The sequence below is a fragment of the Larimichthys crocea genome, chromosome XIX, assembly GCF_000972845.2.
Source record: "Larimichthys crocea isolate SSNF chromosome XIX, L_crocea_2.0, whole genome shotgun sequence".
NCBI lineage: Eukaryota > Metazoa > Chordata > Actinopteri > Sciaenidae > Larimichthys > Larimichthys crocea.
The window spans coordinates 3,621,137-3,635,244 of record NC_040029.1 but is presented as its reverse complement, the minus strand read 5'-3'; the positions used below and the strand labels follow the sequence as shown (position 1 = coordinate 3,635,244).

The window sequence follows — 14,108 nt, the reverse complement described above, 5'->3', positions numbered from 1 at the left end:
CCAGGTCCCTTCAGGAAACACAGCTCTGATTGGAAGTGCGTGGTGCGCCTTAAGTAGGGAGGGAAATGAGGGGTGTCTGTCCACTTGAGTGAAAGTTACCCAGCGAAAAAAAAAAAAAGAAAACTAACTCAGGTGTTTACATAATCAGCAAGGTGTTAGTGTGCGTGTGAAGCGAGGGGAAAATTAGTCATCAGCCCCAAATCTTCAACCCTTCGCTCGTGCTCATGCACGGCTGCGTGGCTCATCAGCAAAAGCACGTCCGCTGGGGGGGGAGTCTTTCCAAATTTGCTGCCATTGCATCATAACAACACAGATGTGAAAAACTCTGTATAGATGAAACGTGCTGTTTACACGAGGAGATGCGAGAGCCTGGGGAGGAAATTGCTGAGACGAGAAGGAACTGAATGCGAGCGAGCCAAAAACAAATGTGCTCTAGCAGATAATGCTGTTTCTTCGTGTCTTTTGTTCAGGGGTAACACTGGGACTTCTCACGCTAGAGCTGCATGTTTTGTGGTCCTGTGCAATGATTTTAAATTAAGACGTCCAACATGTATCATAATTTGGCAAGACGTAAATTAGAAAAGCTGCACTAGTAGCCCCTACGGGCCTCACTGGTCTTCATCCAGACAGAAGCAGCAGCTCAACTGATGGAAAATTGAAAAAAAATAAATAGCATAGTATAACTGACACAAGTATACAATATATTATAAATACAGGTCACTTTATTTTACCTGAGTTAGTTTTATTGCACACCATTTGCACTGTGTACAGTCTAATGTTCAAATATTTCACTGTTGATTGCACATGTATAATGTAAATAACTGTAAATCCTGTCCATACTGCCATATTACCATACTTATATTTATAGTAATATATTGCCATATTGCCTCACAGATGTCTTTTGCTGTATATATTTTTAGATTTGTATATTTCTATTTTCTCTCTCTCTCTCTCTCTCTCACGAAATTTCGATGCTCTGTATGTCCTGTACACATAGCAGCATTGACAATAAAGTTGACTTTGACTTTGACTTTGACTTTTGACTTTATCTTCATAAGCTATTGCTATCTTGCTAAAATGTCAGTTAATGCAAATAGTTATTCATCCATATTCACAGATTTACATTAAACACATTTCTGAATAAATGTAATACAGTGTTGAACCACCCATCAGGCGACTGGATCACATCAATACAGCAGCTTGAACAACCTGACGGCCGTAAATCCAATATTCTTTGTGGTCCCCACCAAAATATCAGGCTCTTCACTTGCTAAGTGCTTCAGTTTGTTCACCAGTTAGTCGCTAACTGTGTCTGTCTGCTGTTTGGTGCTAAGCAGGTCATGGTAAGTAAGTTTGTAGAGAGAAAACCAACACGGCAAAACTAAAAAGTAAGGTGGAAAAACTCTGCTGAGTTGGGTGATAAGTCTATGTGGGTTTGTCATTATATGCTATTGAAATATGGTGTCCCAAAATCCCAATCAAACCATTTACACCCCCCTAACCCCAACACTAATGAGACGACAACCCCAATTTTGATTTTGGTATGTAATTTTAAATTGGGGGGGGTGGAGAGCTAACACCAACCATTTGCAATCAGTTGATAGTGAGTGGTACATGTATACCTGACAATCAACTAGAAGTACCTGCAAACCCACACTGGTGTTTTTAGTTATGATTAGAGTTTCTCTTACGCTTACCTTCTGAAAATTGCCCCTAAATGTTAGAATTGCCCTGTATGCAGCCCTGGGAAAAAAAATATAATGTCAGGGTTCTGACCTCTGTAATAAATATGAATCAGAGCGAGAAACTGTAAACAGGCTTTGAGTGATGCTGCAGTGTGTTGGGTCATATTGTGCTAAATACAGGAATAACACAGAATTTTGATTTCTGCATTTTCCAAACACAATGCATAACTGTTTCTGTGGGCGACCATTCATCCACATCATTGGATTTGTCTGGCCTGGCTAGGTCACTCACAATATCTCCCACAGCCGTCTTCTCTCTTTTCTCTGTTTACTTCCCCATGGCATTTTTTTTTTTTTTTTAAGCATCGTGCATCATTTCATTTCATTAAAAAGTTCTCCAAGATAACAAGACTGCTAATGTCAGTTAGCAAACTCATTAGCTTTGCTCCGTTGGGTTAAGTTCACAAAGTTTATTTGACGTTTGTACCATCAGCTTGTGTCACCAACCATTCCTCTTTTGGGGAACAGTTTTTACTCTGACAGAGGTAAGTAATTACAGTAATTACTTCCTCCATTTTGGACTCTCCAAAAGTCCCCCACTGCGAAGGCGACCTGCTGTTCATTCACTCATTCACACTCGCTCCAGACGGCTCAGAACTCAACTTCCCAGAGAGAGAGTTGAGAATTTTATTCTTCAGTGGTCAGTTCAGTCAGTGGAGAGAGAGTGCACAGGAGTCCAAGATGTCTTATGCTGAAAGGTTTATTGACTCTTAATCAAGGAGAATGGGAGGATTTATCAATACTCTGCCTTGATTCTGGAGAAGCTGCCCTCGCAATAGTGACACAACAATTTGGTCATACTCAGTGCATCTACGGTATAATGTATTTGCCAATGGGTTATTACAACAAAGTATGTTTACCCTTAGTTGTCCAACATTGTTATCTGAAACTCTTTGACATTATTTATCTATCTGTTGTGTCTAGGCAGTGTGACAGCATCATCTTCTGACCTTGGTAAGGATAAGAATGGTACCCGCTTTCCGAAACAGAATAGTATACAGGTACTCTGTATCTCAAGGACAGAGGTTAGTATGCCCTAAAAGTCAATATTTGCTCGAATATAGAAAAAGTACAATGGAACTCCACTCAAACCCAAGTTCATGAAGAAGCAGTTGTCCGACGTCATGTACACTTCTCTTGTACATTTCCAACAACAGGATGTGTTTGTAGACTATTTTTATTCGGCACAGTCTAACAGATGCGATAGAAGATGTCAGTCAAGCTCAATCTGTGCATGACTCCACAGTCCACAGAGGTTTAATTAGGCAACAAGTGAAAATACCTGTGTGCATGAACCATCAAAATAACAATTTCTTTTTCTGTCTTTTATATTCACAACAGTTTTCCGTTGCGTGTTGCAAACTGCAGTGAGTGAGACAGGAAAAACATTGAAGATATTTGTTTAAAGTTAATTTACCAGCCAAGTCATATTCTGAGTTGATTAAAGTGATTTCTGTCAGTGCTGTGGTACTCAACAACTTCATAATTACTCTGTCTGGAATTGATCAGACACACTTTTACTAAAATACAGGAAAGAGGGGAGAGACATGTCTCAGCCATCTTTGTTTTCACTGAAAGGTCGACACTTTTTGTCCCAGACTGACTGAAGACAGGCTAATTGGTCTTTTTTTAAATAATTTTTTGGGAACATGTTTAAATTTTTAACATTGTGTTTGGAGTTTGACTTTTAAAATGTGTGTGTGACTTGACTTTTCAACACGGCACACTGACTTCTTCCGCGCTATATATCTCTCATCAGACTCCCTGGTTCACCTTTTCAGACATTCCCTCATTTGTGTTTGTGTTCATTCATGGTGAGTGAATCACAAAATTAGTCCTTAAGAATTATTAAGGGTCTTGTTGGATGATTGACAGTCATAAACAGATCTGATTATTTATTTTGACTTGGTTTGGGGGCTTATTTTGCAACTTTAAACCCAACTTCTATTGTTTGCAGTCTGCAGTAGCAGAAGAACTCCACAAGGGGGTGCTGCTCCACTATTATTTAAACCAGCTGAGAGTGAACGGTATTGGCCTGCTAATTAGTCCTATCAGTTCATATAGATTGTTTTTAACCTTCGATCTATAGCAGCCTCAAATAGTTCAACATGAGCAAAGTGTCCAGGGATTGTCAGTTTGATTAACACACTGGCCTGTAGGTCAAATACAATATGCATACAGGAAACTGCTCCAAGGTACTTTCAGAGAACTGCTTCAGTACATTTATATGGTACTTAAATGAAGTATTTCCATTTTACTTTATACTTCAACTCCACTACATTTGGATGCAATGCATCTTGGCATGAGCACACAGCGGTGGAGGGAGTATTCAGAATCTTCACTCAAGTAAAGTAGCAATAATACTCACTACAAGTTCTGTATTTACATTTTACTTAAAAGTTGAAGAAATATCAATGCAACATGCACAACAAGTACTAAAAGTTAAAGTAGTAGTAGTAGTAGTAGTAGTAGTATCTATGAGATATGATACTGTTGGGTAGTTTGATCTAAAAATGTATAAACAGATTAATGGTATATTTTGGATATAAAGTATTCATTTGCTGAGATAAATGTAGTGGGGGAAATAAAATTAACTTCTGAAATGTTGTATAAGTATAACATAAAGTAGCGTAAAATGTAAATAAAGTGAAATACAACTTCACAAAAAATGTAAAGTTGTAAAGAATTACAAAATTAAATTTTCCTTTTTAAATTACCTTTTTTTTCATTCTATCCTTTATACCACCTCATATGAATTTAGAAGAAGGTTTAAAATGTTCTTTTAGTTTGTTTTTATTGGACATACCCAGCTAAAACAAACAAAACAAAAACAATGCAGAACTAAATTCAGTTTTTTAATTTGAAGCCTACATCCAGACTTGAAACCCTGCTAAAACTACACCAGGAGCATGAACTGCTCGCTAACAAATTAAAACCAGTGGACTGATATGTGAAGTGCTACTTCAAAAATGGGTCACAGACCATCGGAAATTGTGGGCTTTGAGGAGGAGGGCAGGCGGCCCTCATACTGTATGTCCACAGCACTCGAGCAGCAGTGCTTTGGCTCCTGCAGTATAATTGATCAGACTGCTGGGTGTGAATGGCTGCTCTTTAGCAGCCAATGGCTGAACACCGGATGCGAGATATCCGCTGCAACAACAAGCGCTCTGTTCCCCCCCTTCAGCTTGACGCCATTTACAGCCCAAATCCCGACCTCCCCTCCGGAAAGAGCAAAAAAAAAAAAAAAAAATACACACACACACACACACGCGAGAAAAAGTACTTGCAAAACCCTCAGAGTCTTGCGGATAAAACACACCGATTTAAAACTACTTCAGGGGCCGGAGTTTTTTTTTGCCGCTTGTTTCTCTATTTTTCCTTCTTCATCTCCTTGTTGTAAAAGTCGCGAGGAAGTTTACACGGCGGTGATTGATTGAAGTTTTGTTTTCATGCCTCGTGCTCTTGCGCAAAACATGGGATTTACGTCTTAGCGCTGCTTTTTTTCTTTTTTTTTGTAATGAAAATGCGCTGCGGTTGGGAACTTTCTCAATGGATTTTACCGACGGCTTTCCAGACTGAGTGGCTGCTGTAGGGAATAAAACTCTCTCTCTCAAACTGGATTTATTTCACCTTGACGGGGGCTAAAGTGTCGAAAGCACGGTACGTGTAAGCCTTTTGTAAAAAACACAGTGGTCTTTTTATTATTATTTTTTTAAAGCTACGCATTTCTTGGCTCGGCTTTTAGAATAATTACGCTAAAAAGTAAAATAAAAAAGTATCCTACTCTTTCTTTAGCTTCACATAGGTCATATGTAATGTTATTGTAGTATTAGTAGTAGTAATTTACGCCTTTTGTTTGAGTCTAATAACTAATATAACTGCTCATAGTGTCAAGCTTTCATGTCCAGGTTGGCACATGTTTGCTCATATTCATATAGCACATAATGCTCTTTCCCCTCATGCAAACAACATATCTGTTTCACTTTTATGACACTACCCCCCCCCACACACATTCATGTATATTTACACTATAACTTACCACACACAGTGGAAAACACTGTCTTATCAGTTGTGAAACGATATGACTCATAACCCTTTCTATAATAAGCTCGAGTAGAGTTTTGATTCCTTTTTTCATTTTCATATCTCTAACTTTATTTTTTTTAGGAACTGATGCCATCAGTTTGTCTCCGTCAGCCCCCCCACTCTTCACCCACCCACCCACTGTGGCCAACACAGCTTGTACACAGCCACCACCGCCACCACCCCCCCTTCCCCTTAACAGGCTCAAATCTGAGTGTGCCTGCGAGGCCCTTCATTTGAAGCTCATAAATCCTAAAGAAACCTTCATGCAATGCCCCCACCGACCCCCCCTCCCCTTCAACGCATCATTCACACTTTCGCACGGAGACTCTTTTCAGGCTCCAAACTTTTTATCTCGTCGCTCATCTCTCTTTTCAGGAGTGTCACAATGTAAAAAATTAGCTGGAAAGGGGAAGGTTGCTTCAGGCCATTTGTCATGCGGCAAACAAAAGCCTTTCCTGTATTGTCATTAAACGCCCCACAATCCTAAAGGTGGCATTTGAAAGCTAATTACCACAAGGAAGAAGGGGAATTAAGTCTCTTTACTTTGGTGTGTGATGTTGGTGAAAACAAGGCCTTTCGCACTGGCACTAATTTGAGCTGTAACAAACCTAAAATGAACATACGTTAACGAACCCATACTACAGAGGACTGTCCAAAGTTGGAACAAAACAGCCGTTTGTTTGTCGGTCTACACTCACGTCTGCATGTGCTTTAACTTTTCGTGTTATCTGTTTGACCCGTGTCAGTCTTCAGTACTTCCCTCAGCCCTCTTTAATCATCCCCATACACGGCCTATGTGGCGGGAATTGTTGAATCTTCGAGATATTTGGCGGAGAAAACAGTTTGAACTATTTACTACAGCTTGACACAAGTATAAGTGTAAGAATGTGTCCAGTAATTAAGCAGCTAATGATCATTTTCAAGATTGATTCAGCTGATTTAGAGGTTCATGTCAAACATATTCACTTTAATTTCCTTTGGGTATCATTACCTTTTTAAGAAAAGATGAAAATTATGTTTCAGTTTCCCTCAGCTGCAGATTGTGTCTACTTGTTTTGCCTTTCCAACCATCTAAAGTCCAATAATTCGTCATACAATAATAATGTATGACAAAGACAAATGTCAAATTGTTGCCCGACATTTTGCATTGGCCTAAATTTTGGAGCATTTGAAGTGTAGAGAAGACAGGAAATGAGGTAGAGAGACTCAACAAAGATTCAAACACCATCAGGGGGGATGTTGCACTTCACGGTCAGTGCCTTGAACGACATGGGTGATTAACTTTCTGTTGAGTAACTACGCAATTTTTATTTTTACAGTCCAACAAGTTTGCTATTTCTCATGGTTGTTGTGTCAGAAGTGTGGGGAAACAGGAAGTTTGCACAAACTAGTGGCAGGGACACGTCTACTTTCGATTAAGATGTCAGAAAAGCTGATTCTAAGCGTCGAACCACCCCTTGCTGCTGGCTCCAAACGTTACACCAACCGCGTAATCAAACACATCCATCTGTCTCACCACTGTGAGTTTTTAGCCTTATTTCCATAATGGTGCTTGTACAGGTATCGGTTATGATTTGCATTGCATCATTTGCATGGCCTGTCACAGATGGTATAAACAGTCTGGCTTTCTTTTACAGGACTTCAGATGTGTCCCATGCCAGCCAGAGTGGCCCTTCAGTCCCGAGATGGATTCCAGAAGTCAGAGCGACAGCGACGGGGGAGGAGGGAGCCAAGGGAGGTCACCGTCACCCACCGGCTCGCCGGAAGCGCCGCATGACGAAGGGAGACCGCAACCACGGCCTCCACAAACCCACGATGCTCCGGCAGATCCTGGGTTGACCAACGGGCAGCCGCCGCATTCTCTAGCAGTGCTATCGCTGGATCAGATCAGGATAACTGGAAGTAGTAATGAATATACAGAAGGGCCCGCAGTGGCCCAAAAATCTCCGCCCTCTGAGCATAGGCAACAGAAGAGTGACTTGGTTATGTCACCAGGTTCAAGGACCGGTGGGCAGCAGGAGACTCAGGAAGAGAGACCGAATAATCTTGGCAACCTGCCTGCATTGACTCAGCATGGGAACACAAATAGTTCCATCTCTTCCAGGGATGGCGTGCTGCGATCCTCCAGTGCAGAGGATTCCCTGAGTAGCATCAGGACCAGTGTGGGGAGCACTTCTTCAGGCCAGAGGCTCCTCAACAGCCCGACAGGCAGCAACCAGATAATCAGAACCCAGCCCAAACGCTCAGAACCCCACTCAGAAGAGCTGAAACCCCTGAACAGCGAGCCCATGCGGGTGGTGGCCATGCCGGGCAGTTCATGCTCTAAAAATCAAGGTATACACTCCAACAAGTGTGAGGACTGTGGCAGGTGCTGTTGCTCGGAGTGCAGTCGCCCGAGGGCGCTTCCGTCTTGCTGGATGTGCGGCCGTCGGTGCATGTGCTCGGTGCAAAGTGCCGTGGAGTACGGGACGTGCGTGTGTTGCGTCAAGGGGCTTTTCTACCACTGCTCCAGCGACGACGAGGACACGTGCGCCGACAAGCCCTTCTCGTGCACGCAGCCGCACTGCTGCGTCCGCTGGACCACCGTGTCGCTCCTCTCCCTGCTCTTCCCCTGTCTCCTATGCTACCTCCCGGCTAAAGGATGCGTCGCCGTGTGCCAGAGCTGCTACGACCGAGTCACGCGACCCGGGTGTCGGTGTTAAAATGCAGAAGGACGGAAAGACTGAACTGTAGATGTGTAGTTGATTAGCCAATGATGCTGTTGTGCTTGAGCTTTTGTGTTTACCACCTTGATGCCTATCAGATCTGGGCCAGAGAGTGAAACCTCGCCTTGAATTGTCAACTTTTACGCCTGGATATCTTCTAGTACAGGCACTGGAGGTGCGTCTGCACACCCTGGCATTACGAGTTTCACTTCAAAGGTGAACCAAAATAAGTGCTCCACATGTTAAAAAAAGGTATGAAGACATATTCAACTACTGTTTTGTGCTGAAATACTTCACTCAAGTGCCCAGGTGTTGTTGCTATGAGAGTCCAAATGGATGGATCCAATGGATTTTTTTTTTTTTTAACATTTAATACAACTTATATGCTAAGAACAGACTCCTATTACTAACTGTATGTAAAGTAGTAAATGCAAAGGGTATGTACATTAGAAAATGAGTTTGACAGATGTTTTATTTTTGTACATATAATAATACTTCAACTGTGAAAAGTTTTCTGCCATACAACAGGCACCTTGATGAATCCACGTTTCTATGAATCAGTCAGCTTCAGTCACGCCACATTTGTACATTCACTGGAATGTATGTCAATCATTTGTATGTAATTTACAAAGTCTTATCCCTTCTTTATTTGTAAATTGTACAGTGACCTTATATGAAAATTTTATTTTCTAATTCCAACGTTGCTTAGTGTAAAGTTAAAAAAACAGAAAACAAAATCTATATTTATTTGAAGGTTTATTATTTTATAATGAAAAAATATTTATTTTGAGAAAGCATTGTTCAATGTGTCACCTCCTCCCGAGGGCGGTCCTGTAGCGGCTTTTTCTCGAGGTGACGTGTAGGAGTGTCAACGCTGGATGAATAGTTCACTATGAATTAGAAGACAAATATATTAACGTTTGAAATTAAACAACCTTGAAGTCTGACTATTTTTCCTGTTATTTCTGCATCGTCTGCATGTGTATTTGATCAAAATCTTAACGTACAAACAGATAGGTCTTGTAGTTTAAAGCATTCTCTTGCAGATATTATGCAACTTTTCACACCACTGAAGCTTTGTCACACGGTTTAAGGCCAACATTTTTTATTTCACCTTGGCACGAACATCTCCCGCGAGCACAGCTATCATCACAATCACAACACAATCACTCCGATGTTTACAGAGATGAAACGAGGAAACACATTAATGTGCACCTTGGACCCTCTTAAGAAAAACATCTGGCTCTGGTAAAGCCATGTGTAGGCTATAGGAATGTGCACATCTGTTCGCTAAGCGCTCCACAAAAAGAAATTAAAAATTGAGTCCTATATTATATATATATATATATATTATTATATATTAATATATTATATATATATTATATATATATATATATTAAAATCAAGTACTCCACCTGTTATTTAGCAAATATGCATTCATGTAAGCCTGCTTTACGCCTGTCTGGCTTCAAGTAATTTCATACATCTTCCTCTGGATCCTGCAGTTTTTTCTCCTCCATGCTTTTTTTTTTTCTTTTTTTTTTTTTTTAAATCAAAGGTTTGTTCAGGAATTCCTTGGTTTTGAATGTCCCTGCAGGCGAAACATAAGCCTGAAACATAAGCCCCTGACACTTGTTGACAGCATACGGACGTGTTTGCGGCACGGTATGCATTCAGAGCCGTGATTGACACGCCGAGGCCCAACCTGCGCTCACTTGTTTGTTATTCATCCACCAGCCTTTGACTGACGGGGTTGTGGAGGGTGGAGGGTGGAGGATGGGGAGGGAGGGAGGGGGGGCTTGCTTTACATAATTATCAACTTTCACCTATTTTACAGCAGCCGGTAGAGGAGATGGAAACATAACGGGCAGAATCCCATTAGAGACAGAAAAGGGAGAGTTGAACTTGTGTTTAGTCTTCATTTTTCTAGTCGCAGGCCTCCTCCTCTCCCTCCATTGTCTCAGCTGTGAATGAAGAGGGGAAAGGGGGTGGGTGGGTTGTTAGGAAGAGGGACAGCAAAGGGTTAAAAGCATCACTTTGAATGACAAAGACCTAACAGTTTACCCCCGTATTCAGCCCGGCATGCATTCATCCTGTTTTCAATAGTCGGGGGGTCATTTTGGCTCCCCAACGCTCCTCTCAGCTACCTGCTCCTACTTGGTATTCCCATAGGGAGATGGTTGTCTTGTTTGGGGGGGGGGGGTTGAAGAAAAAGTAGTCCTATCTGTTGGGATATCCACTTATAAGCAAAATAAGGTATTTTTTCACATTGCTAATAAGGAAAAAAAGCATTTTTCCAGCTCAAATTCACATTAAAGTCAGTAAATCTACAAGTGTTTTCTCTCTTATAGCTACAAGTTTGACTCTTTGGGGGTCTGCACACCTCAGATCAAGGTTTGGAAGTCATTTTCCAAAAAGCACAAGAGCCCTCCTCAGATTTTCTTGGGTCATTTCAGTTCCTCTGTGCTTTGTGCTGAAACGGTTTCTTGGCAAATTGCTGCACGCCTCTTTAAGGAAAAGTGTAACCTGATGTTCACAGTGTGCATTACACCCGAAAGAGCTATAGCTACTGATCTGAAATCATGAATATCATAGAAGCATAGATGCATAGAAGCAAAAACAGAAATATACAGATATATCTCATGATATGGATGATATCTTATATCTTATACCTTGCGAGCACAGACTTATTCGACTAACAAACAAACCCAAAAAAGTGAGAATTATTGCATAAAAGGATAAAAACAAGAAACATGAGGAGAGATTGTTTATCCACCCAGCGGTCCCAGTGATTTGGCAGGAGAGAGTAGCAAAGAAGGAGGAGGGGATGTGAATTGGGGGGAAAGAAAAAAAAAAAAAGGCCCCAGAACGGCTCTCTTTGTTGGTTTTAGCCGCCGTGGCCCCTGCGGCTCATGGCGGCTGTGGGGCAGAGCGGCCTATTCACCCTGCTCACCAAGGCAGAACGCAGCACAGGAAGACAGGAAGGAAGCGAGGCTATTCTTCATGGGCGCATTGTCTGTCTGTCTGACGGCCAGGCTTAAGCAATCAAACAGCACAGAGAGAAAGACACAGAGAGAGAGAGAGAGGAAGTGCGGGGCAGTGAGGGAGATGTTTGTCACCCAGTGAAAGCATTACAACTGTTACAAAATATGAAGATTATGAAATAATAAAATGTATTTTCATGTTTGCTGCAAGCTCCAGAAATAGATCAACGCTGCAGTCAGTACTATATAAATTCAGAACATTCAAGTATCAAAGTATCCACAGTGAGATGTGCTTGCACGGTGTGGCATGGGAGTGAAAATACTCTTGTACCTGTTGTCAGAAGAATGCCCTAACTGCCTCATGTACTGTTTGGCAGTTTAGACAGTGACAATGCATCATAATTTATGAGTATATAGGCATTTAGATGGAAGACTTCATTCTCTAAAGTCTTTTTATATATTCTCTAAAGTCTTTATATATATATATATATATATATATATATATAATATATATAATATATAAAAATTTTGGAAGTACAAGTAACTTGAAAAGTAGCCTAGCATACATTCATTTTTGCTAAGAAATCTGTATATATAAATAGTTATTTTTTACTAGTGTACTTACAATTGTAATAATTAAAAAGAATTTCAAGTTTTATTAACTTTTCTGCAGTCCTTGGAACAAGGTACAAGGCTGTTTGTTAGCAACCGATGAGCTATTTCTGTGATTGATAACCTCGTTACTAAACTCACCGCGTGTAGTTACTATTTTGAGGACTAACCTAAATTCCGTTGCTTTGAGTTTTGACAGTGTAGCCGTTCACCACAATCACCACAAGTGGACCCATGAAGGAGGGACGGCTAACACAAGCTAGAGCTGCTAATGACTCAGCCAGCATTAGCGCCCACTATGTGTTTTTGTTCATGTTATTTGAACCCCCTTCTTCCCACTTCTGGACCCAGATGGCTAACACCACCTAGAAATGCTAATGACTCAGCTGGAGTTGACATGAACAAAAAAAAAAACTGGGTGTCAACGTTAGCTGTTGTCAAGTGGAATACAAACAGCACGATGAAGTCTCACAAATGAAGGTTGTAAAGGGGCAGACCACGTTTAAAAAAAAATTTTTTTTTTTAAAGTACATAACCGTCACTACGTGGAAAAAAGGGGAAAAACATGCACGGAAGTGACACGTCCTCCGAGCCCTCTAATGTCAGTCATCTGTTGTGGGAAACAGAGGCCCGAACCTTACACACTATTCCCACAAATGCAAATAAAAGTATGTTTTTTGACAAAATAGTTTTATAAAGGGGGTCAGACATTTGGGACAGTGTGTGGACTTGCACCGTCTCCACTTATATGCAGATGACTCTGATTTTAATATATAGTAAATTAACTTATAACACTTAAATGTGTTTTTCTAGTCATTTTATTAAGCTACATTTAAGCCTTAGCAGAGGCCAACCACCCCCATCAAACAGTCTTCTTATACCACTTATATTTTACCAGAGAGAGAAAGTGAATGTTCAGTTCTCTTTCGTGGTAAATCATCCTCCTAAAAGTGTCTGGACTTTTCCACTGTGGTTTATCGCGTTCTTCAGTGACGACAGCGTCGACTCAAATTCGAGTTCTACAACCTTGATTGACGCATTTTCTCAGTAGCGTCCTTTTTAAAGATGCCCTCAAAACATCCTATTTCTAAACCAAACGGGTATAATTCGCGCATCCCGTGCCATCTTGTCGCTGAAAAGTCAAATGAAGACCTCAACGTGGCTGTAAAGAGAGGCTACAGGACGTAGGTGTCGATGAGAAAGAAGAAAAAGAAAAAAAAGTCACCACACCTTTCTCTTTCTCTACCAGTGAAAATGTTTTCTTAGAAGCTGAACTTTTCTTTCTTGTTTTCCGATGTGGGCGGCAGAGACATGTACACATCTAGAGCTCAAAGCTAAAGCGCACCCCCTCCACACACACACACACACCTGACTGTGGTTTTACTTTCCATTGAGTCTGCCCTCCACGACTGTCACTCTGTGCTTACATAAAGAAAAGCCTTTTTCACACTGCTAAGTGACAGATCCCAGGTGCTAAAATATCCAAAGCGACTCTTGTTATATTCCAATTTTTGCCCTTTTTTTGAAGTTTTCATATTCAGTTTTTAGAAAGCAGCCGGGAGACACATTCACCTCTGCAACTTTGGGGAGAGTGTACAGCTTCGCAAGGTGAATTACGGGGCACGCCTGCAGTTAAAAAATCTAAATCTTATGCAACCCAGTTCTATCTCGGTGACAGCTGAACTACTGTTATGCCTTGAGGAGGAAGATTACAGCAGCCGGGAAGACGAAGAGAGCAAATAGAGGAGAGCAAGAGAGGCACTAGAGAGTGGATCTGTCATAAAAGTTTAGTGAGTGTGAAGAGACGGAGAGTGTGTAGCCTAGAAAGCTGCAGATACACACACACATGCTGAAAGCTTTAAAAACTGGACCTGTATGCGTGCACTAATGTTCATGTATGCATGTGTATTCTTGCACACGTGTGTGTTGCTGTCAGCATAATCGAGTCTTTCGCTCCAGACAATGAAGCCCGACTG

General features: G+C 41.2%; 1 protein-coding gene across 1 annotated transcript; it reads left to right on the top strand.

Annotated features, from left to right (window-relative positions):
- Positions 1–4,639: 4,639 nt before the first annotated feature.
- Positions 4,640–9,483, top strand: spry2 (sprouty RTK signaling antagonist 2). Its single transcript, XM_027291791.1, has 2 exons — positions 4,640–5,405; positions 7,469–9,483. Exon 2 carries the CDS (start codon positions 7,517–7,519, stop codon positions 8,531–8,533), a length of 1,017 nt encoding a protein of 338 aa, XP_027147592.1. The 5' UTR covers positions 4,640–5,405; positions 7,469–7,516; the 3' UTR covers positions 8,534–9,483.
- Positions 9,484–14,108: the final 4,625 nt, after the last annotated feature.

What these genes read in the sequence shown, in the direction of transcription:
- spry2 (XM_027291791.1), top strand. Translation starts at nt 7,517, where the DNA reads ATGGATTCCAGAAGTCAGAGCGACAGCGACGGGGGAGGAGGGAGCCAA.